Source organism: Sander vitreus, chromosome 22 (assembly GCF_031162955.1).
Source record: "Sander vitreus isolate 19-12246 chromosome 22, sanVit1, whole genome shotgun sequence".
Classification (NCBI taxonomy): domain Eukaryota; kingdom Metazoa; phylum Chordata; class Actinopteri; order Perciformes; family Percidae; genus Sander; species Sander vitreus.
Genome location: NC_135876.1, coordinates 23,413,149 through 23,433,125, shown reverse-complemented (window position 1 = coordinate 23,433,125; position 19,977 = coordinate 23,413,149). Strand labels below are relative to the sequence as shown.

Sequence of the window (19,977 nt, the reverse complement as noted above, 5' to 3'; positions counted from 1 at the left end):
TCGCAGCATTTTTTTTTATGTGTCCCACCTGCAGCAACCCCTGCCGCAGCCTAAACGCACTACCCTCATTCAAAACGAATGGAAAGACTTGAGTTTTAGCCCGGGCAGTCGGATGGCCGTGTCTGAATGCAGCATATGAATGCTGCAGATACAGCTAGAGGACAAACTAGAGTAAACATTGGTATAGCTGTGTGTAGGGCGGAGCCCCGAGGAGGTGCTACTTTCAAATCTTGCTAGCTTTCCAACATTACCAACCCTGCCTTTAATCTATATGATAACATTGTCCTAAATGTCTTGAATGGTTGAACAGGAAGTAGTCGTCTTTTTGACTCATTATTAGGGATGCACCGAGTCCAGATTTTTGGGGTTCGGCCGAATACCAAATCCACTGGTTAAGATTCTGCCAAATCCGAAACCGAATACCGAATCCATCGTCTGGTTAACACCAGTTTTTAGCTGTGACTGTCCTTCCTTTGCCGTACCTGAAGTTGCTGCATTTTGGCTGCTGTCTGTAGATTCCTTCATGCACAACTAGTATTCTTTCGGATGTTTCATACCAGATGTTGTAACAGCGGTGATGTTGTGTATTGTTTAGGGTCCTCGCCACCACCAGACTAATCAGCATTGCAGATTGAACATGTAGCTGGACTTGAATGGCCTTCTTTTGACTGAAAGTACTGACAAACAACACTTTTTCTGCTCACCAGTTCCATTTTCACTTTCTCACAGCCACTGCATTGAACACCTTCCCGTAATCAACGGCGCCGTCATTACGTCGACCAGCATAGCGAGCGTAGTGCAAGCGTAGGGTTCGCTTTGGTGGAAAACATTCTAAGGTTCGGCAGAAACCGAACTCCGTCAAAAAGCCTGATATTCGGCTGAATCCTGGATTCGGTGCATCCCTGCTCATTATCAGATCATATTTCATTACAATCATTACATTTCAGTGTTATTGTGGTTACATTATTGTGTTGTTGTTGTTGTAGGTGGGCTGCAGGGCCAGCCTGGTGTTCTTCAACTACTTCATCATGGCCAACTTCTTCTGGCTGCTGGTGGAGGGTCTGTACCTGCACACACTGCTGCTCGTCATCCACAGCTACTCCACCCGCCTCTCCATGTACATGCTCATCGGCTGGGGTACGCCGCACCACAACAGGAGCACTGCAAGAGTCTTTATTAGTGGTCGTAAATATATTTGAATTCATGGAAATTATCCTCAAATATTCTACAATACGTACCAATATTTTCACATTTCTTTAAGAATATATTACAGGGGCGCCCAGATAGCTCAGTTGGTAGAGCTCCCCTTTCATGTCTTCAGCTGTTCTATCAAAATAAAGGCTGAAAATGACCACCCCCTAAAAATAAAGAAAAAAGAAAAGTATATATTACAGAATATTAGGACTGTATTCTTATCTTTCTATTATTTCGATATATACAGACAGAGAGAGAGAGAGAAAGACAGACAGTCATGCTGGTGAAAGTGTATTTCCTGAAAGGTCGGGTGGTAAATGGTCTCCTGGCTCTCCTCTCTGTGTTCGCTCAGCTCCGTTCTGCTGCCATGCGACACCTTCTTCCATCATCCATCACCACTTTGCCAACACTTCCTCCCTAATGCATCAACATTCAGCTCCAGCTGTTTATTGTACACGTGTGTGTGTGTGTGTGTGTGTGTGTGTGTGTGTGTGTGTGTGTGTGTGTCATATTTCCTGCGTGGCACCTCGTGAGGATGTGCAGACTAAGAATCTAAACACACTTCCTCTCCTCTCCTGTCTCAGGAATCCCTTTAGTTTTCATGCTAGCGTGGATCATATGCAGGATAAACCTGGAGGACACGAGGTGAGTCTGCACGTCGAAACAAGATGACTGCCAGCCTCTAGTTACCAGCAGTGCAGCCAGCATTACAGAAGAAAAATAATAAAATCTGATTAGATAAAATGACATTAGGTTAAATAATTAAATGCAGGTGTTCAAATTGTACAAACACAACATATATATTTATATAGTGTTGTTCATTCATAAATGAATACACTACATAGACTACATTTCAGATGAAAACTGTTGGTAACACTTTACTTGACGGTATCTACATAGGAGTGACATGACACTATCATGAACACATGACACTGTCATGACACAGTCATGACACTGTTATGACACAGTCATGACACAAAAACCCTAGCCATGTCATGACAAAAACCGAATCGCACTTACTGACAGAAGTGTTATGTCTAGTCCTGTCAAACGATTAAAATATTTAATCGCGATGAATCGCATTAATGTCATAGTTAACTCGCAATTAATTGCACATTTTAATCATTTTAGTCATTAACGTTTATGACTTGTTTATAATGTTTATGACACGTTCATGACAGTGTCATGTCACTCTTAATGTAGATACCTTCAAAGTGTAACCAAACTGTTTAGCTCTGATTTTTGGGATTCAAAAAATGGCCTTGTGTCGATTGAGAGAATACTTTAACTCGTGGTACTTTAAACTTTAACTGTCATGTCCTCCGTTACTCTGTAAACCCCTTCTACTCAAAATGTGTTGCTTCACTTGAATGTTTGTGCAGAAGGATGTGCAGAGTTTGTTTCTGCACATCCACATCCATCTGCTGAAGGAGGGAAAGTTTTCTCTCAACTTAAATCTGAGGCTGTATTCGAAACCGCCGACTACATATTACCAACGGATATGAAAGTATGCAGTACTGCGTTTGTCAATAGCATGCAGTATGACACTGTTAAATCGATTTATTTTGCAGTGTGGTCGGCCAGGGTTAGCCAGTTTCCGGTTTTTGGAAAGCAGAAGTGACTGTTGTTGTGACCGTTCCAGCCCACGGTTCCAGGGACAGTCTGATGCATTCTAGGGCTGGGTCTGAATATTCAGCTATTTGGATATTTGTACAGTGGGTAGGTAATCGATTTTCAATTTTAGGATTCGAATATTTGTTTTTTGTTTGGTTTTTCATTCAATACTGTAATAAAGTTGAGACTAGGGATGCACCGAATCCAGAATTCGGCTTCGGATTTGGCCGAATATTGGGCTTTTTGACGGAGTTCGATTTCTGCCAAACCCTACGCTTGCACTACGCTCGCTACGCTGGTCGACGGAATGACGCCGCCGTTGATTACGGGAAGGTGTTTACGTAGGTGGAGCGTTCTATGCAGTAGGCTGTGAGGAAGTGGAAATGGAACTGGTGAGCAGAAAAAGTGTTGTTTGTCAGTACTTTCAGTCAAAAGAAGGCCATTCAAGTCCAGCTACATGTTCAATCTGCAATGCTGATTAGTCTGGTGGTGGCGAGGACCCTAAACAATACACAACATCACCGCTGTTACAACATCTGGTATGAAACATCCGAAAGAATACGAGTTGTCTATGAAGGAATCTACAGACAGCAGCCAAAATGCAGCAACTTCAGGTACGGCAAAGGAAGGACAGTCACAGCTAAAAACTGGGAGTAGGATTCGGTGTTCGGTTTCAGATTCGGCAGAATCTTAACAGGTGGATTCGGTATTCGGCCCAACCCCAAAAATCTGGACTCAGTGCATTCCTAGTTGAGACAGCAAACAGGAAACATCACTGCCTCTATCGCTGCCACAAGAAAGTTTTAAAACACTATGAGGGTAAAAAAACGAAACACAAGCACTGAACTGCCCGGGAGTTTGTGTAACAGCTGAATGTTTCCTGCAAGAACAAAGCACAGTCGCTCCATCTTTTCTCTTTCTTTTTTGTTTTGTCGAAATCAGTTCATACTGCTGGTAGGTGGTTTTGAATACATCCTTAGAGCAGCTCGTTAGTTTGCTTACAAATCGTGCCGGCTTTGGATTTAACAATACCAAAAGAAACTATAAAACTATCACTGATTTATTTTCTTATTTCCAGGTGTTGGGAGTTGAATGACAACCCTGTCCCCGAAAGACTGATGAACTGGCCCATCATGGCTTCTGTCATTGTGAGTTTTGCACCAACGTCTTATTATAAGGAAGGAGGTTATTAGTTTAGTTCAGTTTAAGAACATTATTTCTCTCTGAATTGTAGTGGAGTAGAAATATAAAGTGGCATTAAGGGAAAAGCCTCAAGCACAAGTACCTTGAATTTGTTTTCTCAGATTCCGATCTTTATGATGTTGAAGAACAAACTTTATTTACTTACAAGTCTCTGTCTTTCTTTCTTTGTGTTTTTCTCTAAGATCAACTTCATCCTGTTCATCAGCATCATCCGCATCCTGGTGCAGAAGCTGCGCTGCACTGATGTCGGAGGAAATGAGCAGTCGCAATACAAGTACATATTTTACCGCTGACCTTTTTATCAATTAGGTTTTTACATTTCAGAGCGCTTTTAGGTAATGGAAAAAAAAAAAAAAAACATCTGCATACTCAAGTCTGTGCACAAATCTATTGGATTTAGCCAGCTTTCATTCAGAGACCTTCTTTATTGCAAGAACAGGTAGCAACAGGGCTTTCAGGTGACATAATGAACCATCTGGCAGCCATATTTTAGGTCCTACATTTTTCTAAACTTTGACATCTCTTTGAAAACCTTTTATGTGAAAGTCCACCTCACTGAGGCTTAGTCCACATGTACACGGGTATTTTTAAAAACAGGATGTTTCCATCCATTCTACAAAAATCCCATCCACAAACACACTGTTTAAAAATAAAACCTACGCTAGCGCTGCCAAACCAACAGACCGCTCTATTATACCCTGACCCCAAATTTACACTAGGCACGTCTGCGCTGTGTTCCGGGCTATGTCTTTGCTAGACCGACGCAATTGTTTAAATAGCAAATAAACCTGTGCCCATCTGTGCACCCATGGGCGTGCTGGTCTTACAGGGAGGTGTGTTCAGGTGCGTTCTGGGCGTATTGCTATCTTGAGGCAGTGGGAAGTGATCGTGCCATTGACCAACAAAAACCTGGTCATTGTTATTTTAACAGTGAATTAGTAAAATGTGCCTAGGCTCATGCACAGCATGCACACACTATGCTTGTTACACACACAGGGAAGCGCAGCAACACACAAACATGCAAAAGATTACAAATACAAATATTACGGTGTAAATCCTCCATCATAATAGCAATGCGCCAAGGTACAAACACACCTGGCTTTTAAAGGGAATGGGAGATGACACTCTGATTGGTTTATTGCATGTTACGCCCAAAACACACCTATGAATTAATGAAGACACTAAGTACAACACTTTTGAACCATGCGCCTGGTGCACGGACCCTTTTTTCCGCCGTCAAACTAGCAAAAGTGCTGCGCCATGCGCTTACATCACAGATTTTTTTTTTAGTACAACACCAGAAAAGAGAAGACATGGAGCTTAACTGCAGCAGTGCCTGGAGTGGAAGATAGATACTAGCTTAATAGACATGCGATTGTTCTGTAAAGTACTTGTAGAGGCAATATAATCTGCGAGTTGGGCAGCAAGATGCTCCGCTTCTGAGACACTCCCGGTGTGGTATGGCGGAGGACGGAACAAAACAGCGGTGCAGCTGGAACGCAGCACAGATGCGCCCAGTGGAGAATCAGAGTTATCCTTTAGCCATGTTGGCCAATCAGAAGCCTAAAAAAAAAAATTCTACCAGAAGACGACCTGGCTGCAATGGCGCATTGATCGCTCCGTAGCATTCGGGCGCCTCTGTTCCTCAATATAGAGAATGAGTAACTGCACTGCTGTGTATAAAAAAAAGAAAGAAAACTGGTTAGCAGTTAGAACCAGCACTATTTTGGACACGTCCGCCATTGCTCGAAATGCCGTCTCATTTGTTACAAAGGAGATAAGGGCGCACACTCTGACGTTACCAGACAAAAACTCTGTTTTCCCCGTCTACCGGACAACACTGAAAACAAAGTTTCTGAACATCTTTAACCTGGAAGGAGATCCGTTTTCAGTGACCTAAAACACAAGTTTGCATGGACAAAATGCCAGAACCCATAGGAAAAGTTCTGTTTAAAAAACAAAATGCCTGTGTATGTGTGGACTAGGCCTCAATCTACGTTCTCCGCCAAATATGACATTGACATTCTGACATAGTTTAGTCTATAAATACCAAGCCCATTGTTTTTGATTTTGAACAATTTCCAATGTTATGTCTCATCCCAAACTTTTAGTGCTTTCAGAAAACACTGTTTAGTTTGCAGTGGTTTGCAATAAACAATGTCCTCTTGCTATTAGCCAAGATAAAGGTAATTGAAAGAGGAAAAGGGGACATTTTTATCAATTATTTAATATTCAAAATAAATAGACCATTTCCTAAATCTTTTGGAGGATAGAGAGAACAAAAATGCTGCACTTTACACTAACCACTTGGCTCAGAAATGAACAATAACAGAAGCATATGAAAACACTGTTGGTTTGTCGTGTGTATGTGTGTTTTCTCTAGACGTCTGGCGAAGTCCACCCTCCTGCTGATCCCTCTGTTTGGGGTGAACTACGTGGTGTTAGTCTACCTGATGGAGCCCACTGACAGAAACATGCAGCGTATCAAGATAGTCTTTGAACTCGGCCTCGGATCCTTCCAGGTAACATATTTTAGCAGACTGATCTCATGAAGTGGCGTATGTATGACACGCCAATTCGTATGCCATTATCGGCGTGTTATCAAGACGCTTACTCACTTTTTAGAGTGTTTATCAACGCCGTTTGGCCTCCTTTGACTTACATTACCTTGCAATTGCGTGTGAATTGACGCCGTAGCGAGTAGTATGAAAGGGTGAAAATCCACATAGGGAGATTGATCGGGGTGGAGGATGGATAAAACACAGGACTTTCACCCAGTAGAGCGGGGATTGTGTCCCGCGTGTGATGTTTCCTTTCCACAACCCGTGTGGCGTGTCACGTTTCCTAAACCCAACCCCGTTCTTCTTTTCCTAATCTCAACCGGTTCTTCTTTTCCTAAACCCAACCGTAGCCTCGCGATAACACGCCACTTGGCTTTAGGAAAGTGGCGTGTATGTTTACGCAAAGTCATGATATCAAGTTGTATTTTCACAGGTTTGACTCATTTAACAAAATGAATCGTTTGTTGTGCTGGGGTGAGACTACATGGAGGATATTAAAGCGTTTAATTCAGAACTCAGGAAGGTTGTTTTTTGCCCACTTTTGGAAAGACATGAACATTATTGCCTGTTTATTGTCTGTTTTAATCTTCATTTCTTATTTTCTGATTTATTTGTTACTTTTATCTCCTCAAAACTCGGTCTTAACTCAAATGTGATATTTTGACACCGTCCTAGATTCAATACTCGACTTCAGAACTAATCGGATGCTCAGTTTTTAAAACTGCAGATTCCCTCTGAAATGTTCATGTTTAGTGGGTAAAAATCCTCAAAATACACAGCTAATACCATTAACTTAAAAGTCATTTTTGCTTTTATGTCAGAAGCCTTTTTGTTAGTACAGTACGTGCTCTTTTGAAATTTAAACTCCTCTTACAAAACTATAAAATAATGCTTAACATTAACAGTTGTGTTTGTGTGTGTTTTAGGGTCTAATTGTGGCTGTCCTCTATTGTTTCCTCAACAGCGAGGTGAGTCTGCACACACACACACACACACACACACACACACACACACACACAAACAAACACACATATATATATACACATATATATATATATATATATATATATATATATATATATATATATATAGTGCGTCTCACTATCTTTGTGGGGACCCGTCATTGACATAATGCATTCCCTAGCCCCTTACCCTAACCCTAACCATCCCAACTAACTGCCTAACCTTAACCCTTACCCTCACCCTAACCATAACCTCATTCTAACCCTAATCCTAAAACCAAGTCTTAACCCTCAAACAGCCCTTTAAACTTGTGGGGTCCAGCATTTTGGTCCCACAAAGCTGTACGAACCCCACAAGTATACTGTATTCCTGGTTTTTGGACCCCACAAATGTAGTTACACAAGAACACACACACACACACACACACACACACACACACACACACACACACACACACACACACACACACACACACACACACAGACACTAAACTCTTCTTTGTTGGTGCATAAAAAGGTCCAGAGCGAGCTGAGGAGGACGTGGAGGAGTTTATCACTCAAGCGTTACGTGGGGCGGGACTACAGGCTGCACACCATGTCTGTCAGCCGCAACGGCAACGAAAGTTCTCAGTTCCCCAGGACCTCCCGAGCTCAGTCCATCCTGCAGACTGAGACCACCATGCTCTGACCGGGGGACGGGGGGACAGGGACGGCCTGTTTTTATAAAGATGTTCAGAACTGATGTTCACATTTAGGCAGGTACAGTCAAGGTTCAAAGTCTCACTAAAGGACACTTTTAAGGACATATCGTTTGCTCCTGCTGCGATTGAACCTGTGACGTGTAGACGTTTCTGAGGACTTCTTTTTTGTTGTTGTGATTAACAATTTTTTATTTTCTAACAACATACAAAACAATTTGCAACATGAACACATCCCCCCCGTCTCCACCAACCACCCAGGGAAAAAAATCAAGAAAAGATGACACAGTAACTACAATATTCAAGACCATTCAACAAAATAGTAAGAAAATAGACAATACACCATAAACCAAATAATCATATGTATACATGACAACACCATAAGCCCATCATACACATCTCCCCCCAGCACAAAGCTTCTTAGGAGCCCTTCCGGCACCTTCCCTCCATTAGACATCCAATCTGGCAACCCGTTTATATGACTTTTTTCCAAACGCCGCCACCCTAGCCATCTCACTAACCCACTCCTGGATTGACGGCAGCCCTTCATTCTTCCATCCTCTTAAAATAATCTGTTGGGCTATATAGCACTGTCTTCAGCATTTTATTAATTCATGACACACATGAAATGCAGAACAAGGCCTGCATTATCCTTTCATGTGATTTAGGGCTGCAATTAACTATTATTTTCATTGTCGATTAGTCCGTTGATTATTTTCTAGATTAATCGATTAGTTGTTTGGTCTATAAAATGTCAGAAAATGGTGAAAAATGTGGATCAGTGTTTCCTAAAGCCCAAGATGACGTCCTCAAATGTCTTGTTTTGTCCACAACTCAAAGATATTCAGTTAACTGTCACAGAGGAGAGAAGAAACAAAACATTCACATTCAAGAAATTGGAATTAGAGACCTTTTTTTATTATATATATATAAAAAATGACTTGATTATCAAAATAGTTTGCGATTAATTTAATAATTGACAACTAATCGATTAATCTTTGCAGCTCTAATATGATTTAATATTATTAAAGTTGCAAGTAAAGACTATCAGTCCAAAATACTGCATCAGTTTTGGATAAAAAATCAACACACATATTCTCAGTTGTCTCATATTTTTCTTGGAGACAGCTGAGTGTCACATCATGTTATTTATATATATATATATATATATATATATATATATATATATATATATATATATATATATATATATATATATAAATAAATAAGATTATTCCATGATCATAATATATATTGTTGTTGTTTATATCTCATTTTTGGAAGAAGAATCTTTAAAACAAAGAACATTAAAAACAAACCATTAAAGAATTTCTGTATTACAAATAAGTTGTTTTATTATTATTTCCTTTGAATTAAATAAATTGGACAAAAAAATACATCCCTTGAGATTTTCCATTCTTCTATCAGGGTTTCTACAAACAACTCAAAAGCATACTTGCCTTGTACAGAGAATGATTCTGTATTTTATGTCTTGTTTTTTACACACTTGAGTGTATTAATGTTGGTTATGTACATGTCGAGGGAGATATATAAGCTTTTGAACACAACTGCAAACCTGTGACTCCATATGTTTATGTATAAAAGCTTCTTTCAAAGAGAGACTGAGTCATGTTTGTTCTTTCTCAAGTATGCCTTCACATACATACTCCAAACTATGCATATGTTCTAAAATATGTATATATTATAAATAATTTTTTTGCTGCTTTATATGCATTGTGTAAGCATTAATGCTCAACCAGGTGTCCCAATGTAATTAAAAAATCCAGTCCCCGCTCTAGTATTGCATTGTTAGACCTATCTCTACAGCGCAGTGGAGTAAGGTCTGGCTACACAACAGATACATTCTGGGATAAGAGAAAAAAAATGCTAAGAGTTGTTTGCGTTTCTTTAAACCAATCACAATCACTTTGGGCGGCGCTAAGCTCTGGACGCAGCGACGGTGGCTCTGCTAAATGGTTTTGGGAAGGAACTTTTTCTTTAAGATTATTTTTTTGGCATTTGCAGGCCTTTATTTCCACAGGACAGATGAAGACATGAAAGGGGAGAGAGAGGGGGAATGACACGCAGCAAAGGGCTGCAGGTTGGAGTCAAACCCGCGGCCACTGCATCGAGGAGTAAACCTTGATATATGTGTGCCTGCTCTACTGACTGAGCTAACCCACAAGGAACTTGTTTTGGTGGAACATTTGCACCCCGCAAAAGAAAACGCCACATACAATATTAGATGAAGTTAACTGTTCACACAATACAGTAACGTGAGCTATTTAAATTAGCTGATACATGGTTAAACATAATTTGCGCTTATCTCCGTGTGTACTTTGTCCACAGCAATCCCACCAATCGCTCCCAAAACGTCCCAGAGTAAATGGCGTAAACAAATGATTTGTAAATGTTTACAATCATTCCCCGAAAGAACCAAGCTGGCCTGCCTTGTTGCACGGTCCAAATTCTCTTTAAAACTTCCATTTTAAGTGTGTAGCAAAGTTAGTTGTTTCCCTTAGTGAAGGGAGTTTGAGAACGGCAACGCACAGAGAGCCGAAGGTGAGGGACATGGATGTCACGCAATTATCCTGGAAATGTACTTCCGTTTATCCGACTACCTCCTCTCTAAATCAGTGCACAAGGTGTGTTAAACTGCAAGTAACAATACATTTCAATAGATGTTGACAATACTGAACATTATTCCCCTTACTGGAGAACTAATCTGTGGATGGGTTAAACTGACAACATTGATTTAAACTGGACTACCTTTTTCTCATATTTTAGTGACTGTGAAATAAGAAGCACATTGTACTCTGAGGTGTACTGATTAAAAAATAACTTGTGCATTATTGCTCATATAATAAAATGAAATATCAAAGGGTAATAGCACAAAATGAAAAGAGCATACAGGTAGGCATTGCCATAAAGATGCAAAACTCCAAGCTAAGGGAGTCTAGTATAAAAACTCTGCAAGAGATCCTGCCTTCATTAAGGTAATGTTCAGTTTTTGCTCAAATTGTTTGAGGTTTTTATACAACTTTATGATCATTTAGGAGGCTCCAATGCTGTTTAATAGTTCTGCATTATACTGAGAGGTGTTTTTTTGTTGTCCCAATTTATATCAATAAGGGTACATTAACATAACTTTCTTGTGTTTATGTTTCCATTGGCCGGAGTAAACCCATCACTGCTGTGCATGTTTATCTGCACTTGACAGCTCACTCTGATCCATGTTAACAAAGGTCAGAGGTCAATGAAAAAGAGAACATGTTGTAGAAGATAACAAACTTGAGCGTGAAACAAATTTATTGTTGGGCTCCTTTGTTTCTCCTGGGCTGGGTCATGTTTACTTTGGCTTGATTGTGAAGCATTTCAGCAGCATTTCTAAGAGATATTATCTTGTTGGTAATAGTAAAACTCAAACAGAGCCAAAGACAAACAAGATTGATACTTAGGCAAACTTTAATGGCAAAGAAGTAACCTGGAAAATGTAAATACAAAAGGCAAGGTGCGTTTTTTCAGGTGCACAGACAGCTGTAGAAGGAGTTCATCATGTCTCAGGCTGATTCATCACACTCAAATGAGATAAATCAAGATTTTGAGCTGAATCTCTCAGGCCAAATGAGAAAGAACACTGTGGTGAATTGCATGAAAAAGTCCAGCCCACAAGACACCGGATTGGGCAAGCCCCCAACCAACTTCCGTCCTGCTAACCAATCAGTTCAAAGCAATCGGACTGCTTGATTTTGTTCAACGACGTTACTCCACAGCGCTGTGGAGCTTGGTGGCAATGCGAGACTATTGCAACTGCAACTTCGTATGATAATTGTGGTAAGAAATTACTCGTTACATTGTGATTATTATGAGTTAATATACATATTCATATTTTAATGGTGGTCATGAAACCTTATATGTGGAAACCATTTACTTGAAAAATAGGCCTACGTTATAACGTTACATACCGTGGCGTCATTTAGAGGTGTTGCTGTAAAGTGTTTGCACACGGGGCGCAATGTACTGTCTGAGCATCTGAAAAAAGAAAGAGCGGTAAAATAGCTAGCTATGTATTCTGCTGCTGTTGAGATATCAAGCTTTGTGCTGGACGGGCAGACAAGCAATTGCCATTTTACTTTCCGCCATAACCAAATTAGGTATTTTGCATCAAATCTCCTGAACTAAACATGATAACACCGAATAAGGGCTGTCTACCTCAATGTTTTGAAGGTCAAGAATTACAGTGATACCACATGCAAAATCATAAAGTGTTGAGGTGAGTAGTTAATGGTGGAATAATTGACATTGAAGAAGGAAATCACAGTATCTGAGAAGGTAGGCTAGACTTTATAATATCATGTAGCCTTATCCTTTTGTTCATTAACCCTGCCGAGACAGTGGCTGTAAAGAGTAGAACAATATGGCTGAACGACTTAGCTTAAAAAAATGTGTCAATCACACTCAACACAGATTGAGTCCAGGCCTACTTCAAAAATAAAAAAATATTTCAGAAACTCGTTTGATTGTTTTGTTTAGGGCTGCAACTCAAGGATTATTTTCATTGTGGATTAATCTGTCAATTATTTTCTTGATTAATCAAGTAGTTGTTTGGTCTATACAATGTCAGAAAATGGAAATGTCGACTAGTTTAAAGCCCTCTACAAACTAAACAACTACGCTCTACAAAGCCAAGATAGACATGCGGATAAAATGTACCTAAGGATGTACTAACAGTATGACTTACCCAGGAGAAATTAGAGGTAATAATTTCCTTGTTGTCTCTTTTGTTTCCCTCAGGTTGTTGGTCTGCTGCTAATCATTTCAAAGTTCATACTGGGCTCCAAATGATACGGTAAGTCAGGCTACATTATGCATACAGTACATCAGATTTATTCTCTGTTTCTTTATGGTAAATGTTTCCAACTGCCAATTCAACAGCAACAAAAACTGCAGCCTCCAAAATAATCATAAAGTTGAATCAACACTTCTAAAACAGTTTTGACAAAAACTGAACATTATAACCTTCATAAGCCTTCAGTTGTATTAAACTGTCACACCGCCCGCGTAAGTGTTGCATAGCGTACATAAGTGCCTGATCGTGTGCCTGGCCTTTTTACACTGGACACGTATTTCTATGCGCCGGTCACAAAGCGATCCTTCTCTCTCTCTCTCTCTCTCTCTCTCTCTCCCCCCCCCCCAATAGAAAGAGACAGGATGAGTGGGGAAAAGTGTGTGTGTGTGTGTGTGTGTGTGTGTGTGTGTGTGTGTGTGTGTGTGTGTGTGTGTGTGTGTGACTCTGTCCGTCACTCTGTCCATTGGTCTCTCTCTTCGTGTGCCTGATCGCGTGTTTCGTTGTGAGAAGTCAAGACAGCCCAAATCACCGTTTTATTTTGAAATGTGTTTATTTTGGCAAAACATCCGGCTGCACTGTGGTCTTCCTGTATGTGATTACCTGCCTGGTTTGACACATCCGCTCGGTATCGCGTAAAAAATAGAGGAGATGCCGAAACTATCGCCGCAGCGCACGGCGTGACCGGACAGATTGGATAACATGGGCGCCGAAATACAAATAGCTGCGCTACGCTGATATATGCAACACTTCAACTGCGTTGTGTTCCTGGTGTTAGACTGCATTAGTTTTTGCTAGGTTTAGCTAATAAACTGGCAACTAAGTGAATAAGCAGTGGGAACATTCCAGTTTTGTTTTTCACAGTTGCTTTACACCTGGACGTGCCACTAGATGGCACTGCAGTCCAGTTGAAAGCTCCCGTTTTATCATATCACCTGTGCCAGTGCTTTACAATTTCCCAATTTATCTGGCAGACCAAATTTAATAGCACAAAAATATTATTTAAGTTCAATTGCAGTTCAACAGTCAAAGTGTATGCTATATACAAGGTTTCCCTAAACTTAATTTGTTCTCAGCCCAATAAAATTCAATAACTCATAACATTTGTTTGATGGTTTTTGTGCAACTGTGGTGCTGTTGTCAAGCAACTTTTGCAGAAGCTTTGAGAACTTTTAAAAGCCTGATTTCTATTTCTTGCTTTATGCACACAGTCATCAAAAGGTAAAGATAGTTTAATGAATCCAAGTTCCAAACTAAAATGAGGGCAGTGCGGAGCCCGATTTAAACTAGAGATGCACCGATTACAACTTTCTAGGCCGATTCTGATTTCATTTTTTCTAACCACTTTACAGCACACACAAATATTTATTTTCTATCTTTTCTTTAATAGAACATTTTGCACAGAACATAGAAAATTTTTTGGACAGATAATGGATCACTATAAAATAGAACTATATAAATGACTCCTGGTGTGGGAAATTCACACACATCTAAAGTGCAACGTTAGAACCATTTCCTTCTTTTCACATCCAATATCCAACTTAAAAAAATGTGATTTTGGTTTTTGGTGTCGTCCCTCCACGCCCTACTTTTTGTTGTTGCATATTGCAAACTTGTTATCTTCTGCACGCACGCTGAAGAATTTCCAAACAGCTGACATGTTGCAGGTTAATTCATGAGGTTCCCTACACGTGCGAGAATAGCGCCGACGCTCTTCACACCGCGAGCGGGTACGCACGACACACGGCGGAAAAGTTGAGAGAAAGGAAAAAGAGACTGTGCTGTCGCGTCCGTGTGTGTGTGCGTGCGTGCGTCCTTGAGAACTGTAACTCGTATAACTTATGTTGTCAGTTATTAAATTGACCGGCATGAAATCGGCATATGTCAGACTGACCTGCCGGTCACCGGTCGTGGCCGAGCACGTGAAAAACGGCCAATTCCGGTCACCGGCCGGTCTATCGGTGCATCTCTAATTTAAACCCGACAATTTTGTAATACGTTGACCGTTATAACTGACGTTCTCAACTACAATTCCGAGTTGTTTGAACTACAGAAATCTGTTTAGAATTATCTTAATGAATACCGGTAATGCAACAAGGACGAAGCATGTAAACTGCGCTGTTTGTTTATTCAGACTGGAACGGATCGCAAATGGATCTGATTGAAGAAAAAAAAAAACTCGACCCTAGCTGCTCCCTCAGCCAAATGGTGTGGGTAACAGATCAAGGCGGCAACATAATCAAAGCCCTGGAACCATATAGGAGACTTTCTGGTCTCGATCACCTAATTGGCCGACAACAGTGCTGCAGGGGGGGACGTGATGCAGCACAGTTGACCTCACACTCAAGTCAGTGCAGGACATCCACCCAGAGCTACAGGACAAGCTGGGGAGGCAGAGTTTGCTCCCCACCGAATAAGGCTAATAAAGTAATGATTAAAAAAACACGAATGCTTGTTTAAGGGCCCGGCCCGATCATAGCAGCGAAAAATGTGGGCCGGGAATCTAAACTCTGATGTTTAGTAAGTAACATTAGTGTAAGTTTTATTAATACTTAAACTATTCAAGCGAAGATGAAATTACTAGAAGAAATATTAAATTGCTAGAAGAAAGATTAAATATTTTTGTAAAAAAAACAAAACCAACTGTGTGTTAGTTCATCTCTAAATACTTTCTGACAACCCTATCTGTTGCTATCAGGCCCATTAGTTCATACTGAAATTTAAGATAAGATAAGGTAATCAGTTAGCTTAACCTGCTCCTCTCTGTTGCTCGTGCAGGTTTCTGAAGACAGTCAATGTAGTTGCAGATATCATGGCTTATTTTTCTCCCTCGAATTAATTTATTAAAATGTATCACAGTAAGCATAACGTTTCTGTTTTTTACTACTTTCATTGAGTCTCCTTTGAGCTTTATGATACTGTAGCTTCTGTTAGCTTCCAGTGAATCAACTGACTGATACACCTCCAAAATCATCCAAACTCACAAACTTCACATCCATATCATCACACGTCATATACATCTCTTCCTTTTTTATTTGTAGTGTCTTTCTCAGTCAATATAGCAGTTGATTTCAAGGGGTCAGGTTTGATATAAGGAATCAAGCAACGTGACATGACCTTTAAGAAGACCGTAATCAGCTAAATATCTTGTAATGAATGAAACATTAATACAAGCAGAAATGTTTTGGGATAGAACATTTATTTATTGCTCCTTATTACACTTTTTGCATATAGTATATGTTTGAGCTTAGTTACAAGCATGGAGATGTGTTAATTCAGAGAGATTATTACAGACTATAAGTGACTACAGTGTTGCTCCGTGTGTGTGTGTGTGTGTGTGTGTGGGTTTTTTCAAATATCAGCAGGAAAATGTTTTGCTCAGACAGGCGACGATGCTTCACAGCTTTGTCATTTTGGCAGTGACTAGAGAGCAGAGAGACAAAAAAAGAGCATCAGTGTTTCTGTGCATATACTGTTGTGTGTTTGTGTGTTGGTACAACTTACGTTTCTTGACCCATTCAGCTTTGGGATCAACACAGACTGTTCCGCTAGGTGTGGCGAAACTGAAGGGGAAAGAAGAAAATGATGGCGATTCTATGTATGTTTGTGCCCACCAGATGATGATGTATGTTTGTGTGTCGGAAACATGTATAAACTTACATTATAGCCTCCACACAGCGATTTTTGGAATGTTGTTCTTCATACGTGTTCCCAGTCACCTCACTGCTGATATTCTTGGTGTGGGTCACCATGCAGCATTGTAACTTTTTGCCAGGATAACGACCTGAGAAGGGCAGTGAAAGATTGACGCAAGCATACATAGTAAGCATACAGTGTGTATTTGACCCAAGCAAATTCCCTCAAAATACATATCAGCAGCACTGTACCATTAGAAGGAACCCCCCCCAAATAATTAGATTTTTGAACTAGAAGCTTGTTTGACTGTATCCATATATATTCTGTTAAAGTCTCTGAGATGGCTTTTAACTCAGTGACCAAAGTCAGCCTGTGAAATGTCCTGATATAGTGAAAGGAGGTTGAGGCTGGGCGAGAACATTTTTAAAGCTCTGTGTACATTAGAATATAGTGAATTTAAAGAAATCTATTAGGCAAGATAAGATAATCCTTTATTGATCCCCAGAGGGGAAATCAATATGTTGCAGCATTATAGTGACAGAAGAAAATAGGCTACAAATACAAGAGAAAGTGAAAAATAATTACAATTGTATTACATAGAAACTACACAAGAACGAATAAACTCAAAGTACACACATAGTTCCCATGACCAGTGTTGTATGATGGAAATGTATCAACTGACAACTGTACAACTTTCTGAGATGTTGATTAATTTACTTATTTATTTATTATGATTATACATTATTTAGGATGTTGTTATTTTATGGCATTTTAAAGCATATCGAAATGAGCTGAAATTAATTAGCTGTAAGACAAAGAGAGCAAGAATAAGTGTAAACAGAACTGTACACTTGACATGTTGCTTGTTCAAATCTCATTTGGGGGATATGTGTGCAGCAAGTATCACTATGAAACTAACATTATTTATTTTAGATAATTTTTTGGCATGCTCTGCTTTATTTGATGGTGAGATGCGGCTGCTGCCGTAAGGACTCATTAAGGTCTTAATGGTAGCGCTGTATTTGGTGTTACCAGGGCGCCCCCTAAACACAATTAATTAAAAAATTCCTCCATTATATTAATTATTTATAAATAAATTCCAAGCCTAAACAAGTAAGAGTCAGTATCATTTTTTAAGCCTTTGTGCTAGTTTAAAGGGTAATTAATGTGCAAAGATCAATTAAATGTATCCAAAGTCCATGAAATGGCTTTTGATACCATAAACTTATAAAGTTATTATTCTTGGATGGTGTTGAACCTAAAGTTGTAGAAGATGGTATCATGATGTATCATTTCTTCAAATGTTTGCATTGATGATATATAAATAGTATTGTTGTCCAAAGCTAAATTAATAATCTAACTGAAAAAAAATATCTGAGACTGAGCATCAGGAAACCATCATAATCATGTGATGATGTCACAATTTAGAAGGTGATTAAGACAGTGGTGGTAAGTGGTAAGTGAACTGTTGAGTTAATTGTATTTTCTTTTCCTCTTTCTTCTAGTAATAGCTTTGAAATTTAAAGTCTTTGCTTGAAGAGTTTAAGTATTAATAAAACGTACACTAATGTTACTTACTAAACTAAAATGTCACACGCAGAGCCCAAGCAGGGCGACATTAAAACAAGATTGACATGAAAGACAGACTTGATTTATAGTCGCCATGCAAAATATAGCAGGAAGACGATCATTTGCAACATGATCCATCACTAGACAATATTCTGCATAATGGATATTTATTTATTCTTTACTCCGTGTCACCTCCTACTGTGAAATATGCCATTTCTATTCATCTGCACCTTACTCATCTGTATACATATTTTTTTATCTGTTTATAATAAGGGTGCTTATAGTGTACATATCACTATTATTATTATAACTCTTATTCTATTCTTTCTATTTCTCATAACACTTTTTGTCTATTTAATGTCCATTTGTCTTATTCTGATGTGTATGAATTTTTGTCTTATTCTGATGTGTGGGAATGTTTCTTTTGAGCTGCTGTAACAAGGGAATTTCCGTAGTGGGTGATTAATAAAGTATAGCTCATCTTATATTATAGCGTTCGCTGAAAGAAAAACCTCTCCTTAAATGGTCAAACATGAGAAAACTGGAAGACCCACCACTAACAGATGGGTGTAGTAGGAGCTGATGACGGGGAATACCAGTTATAGTGGTTAAAAATATACATTTTAACATCTGTTTGACTGAAATACGAGATTAAAATGTTGGCTCAGTATAATGTGTTGTGGTAATTTGGTACTTACGGTTTTGTGCAGAGTCCTGGAAGCACAGACAGAGCAGGAGGAGAGTGAAGGACAGGACCTTCGTGGACATTTTGAAGAAAGGACAGGCTGGTGGATAGGTTATCTGATCAGGCTGCAACTACACAAGCTGATGGACCGTTTGCAGTATTTATTGGTGTTCAGAAAAATCATGTTGGGGTGGGTTTGGTTGAGAGCAGTACTGATGACGTGCGTCCATATGTATTTGTGTGCGTGTATATGCTGTTGGTGTTTGGTCGTGGGACTTCACACCTCCTCATTAGAGATCATCTTTTTAGCCCTCTGTGCAACTTTAAACCACCAACATCTTCCTGAGAAACAACCTGACACATTTACACACACACACCCACGCACACACACAAAGTGTGCACGCACGCACAAAGTACACAGGCACACGCACACACACAAAGTACACAGGCACACACAGTTTTGTCATAAGTGACATATTGACACAGTAGATGATTTTTGCTTTCCATTTTCTGACTGATTTTTTTCTTTCAGAACATAAACCACACAAAGCCTTCAAATTACTCACTACTTTATAATGACAAGAAATAATAAAAAAATATGTTTTCTCACTGTCCATCTAAATCATTCTGAACTCAGGGTCACCATCAGTCACATTCTGCAGTATGTGACTATATATATAATATATACATATTGCCGTACTTGATTAACTTTTAACAAAAGCAATGGCTCACTTCCGTCCGTGACATGTTGCGATTATACCACAGCTAAGGGCCGTTGTTCGTGAAAACTAAAATGAAACACAAATCTATTGGTCGATCGGTCTAGTATTTCCCCTCTCACACTATTTAATGCATTGCATTTATATTTGTTTTGCCAGATGATCATGTCAGATTGGCACACACTCTGCTCTGGAGGAAATGAATTGGGTGACACACATACAGGGATGGATAGCCACTTGTTGACCTGTTTTCCTTTGCTTTATAATTAACCTCAAGCATAAGGTTTTTG

General features: G+C 39.6%; 1 protein-coding gene and 1 long non-coding RNA gene across 5 annotated transcripts in view; one reads left to right on the top strand and one right to left on the bottom strand.

Annotated features, from left to right (window-relative positions):
• The window catches only part of LOC144537202 (vasoactive intestinal polypeptide receptor 2-like), a 47,018-nt gene extending 37,620 nt beyond the window's left edge, over window positions 1-9,398 (top strand). The window contains exons 7-13 of one of the 4 annotated variants that reach the window (XM_078280723.1): window positions 987-1,137; window positions 1,779-1,839; window positions 3,887-3,956; window positions 4,194-4,285; window positions 6,395-6,533; window positions 7,499-7,540; window positions 8,052-9,398. In XM_078280723.1, coding sequence (XP_078136849.1) covers window positions 987-1,137; window positions 1,779-1,839; window positions 3,887-3,956; window positions 4,194-4,285; window positions 6,395-6,533; window positions 7,499-7,540; window positions 8,052-8,222 — 726 coding nt within the window. In that variant the 3' untranslated portion in view covers window positions 8,223-9,398. Of the gene's footprint in view, window positions 1-986; window positions 1,183-1,778; window positions 1,840-3,886; window positions 3,957-4,193; window positions 4,288-6,381; window positions 6,534-7,498; window positions 7,541-8,051 lie in introns of all 4 variants that reach the window. The other 3 variants (XM_078280722.1, XM_078280721.1, XM_078280720.1) reach the window with 3 other exon arrangements.
• Window positions 9,399-16,258: 6,860 nt separating this feature from the next.
• Window positions 16,259-19,119, bottom strand: LOC144537329 (uncharacterized). The gene is made up of 4 exons (XR_013503844.1): window positions 18,982-19,119; window positions 16,739-16,862; window positions 16,583-16,641; window positions 16,259-16,501 (listed from the first exon to the last, which is right to left on the bottom strand). It is a non-coding gene; the product is annotated as an uncharacterized LOC144537329 (long non-coding RNA).
• Between the last annotated feature and the right edge of the window lie 858 nt (window positions 19,120-19,977).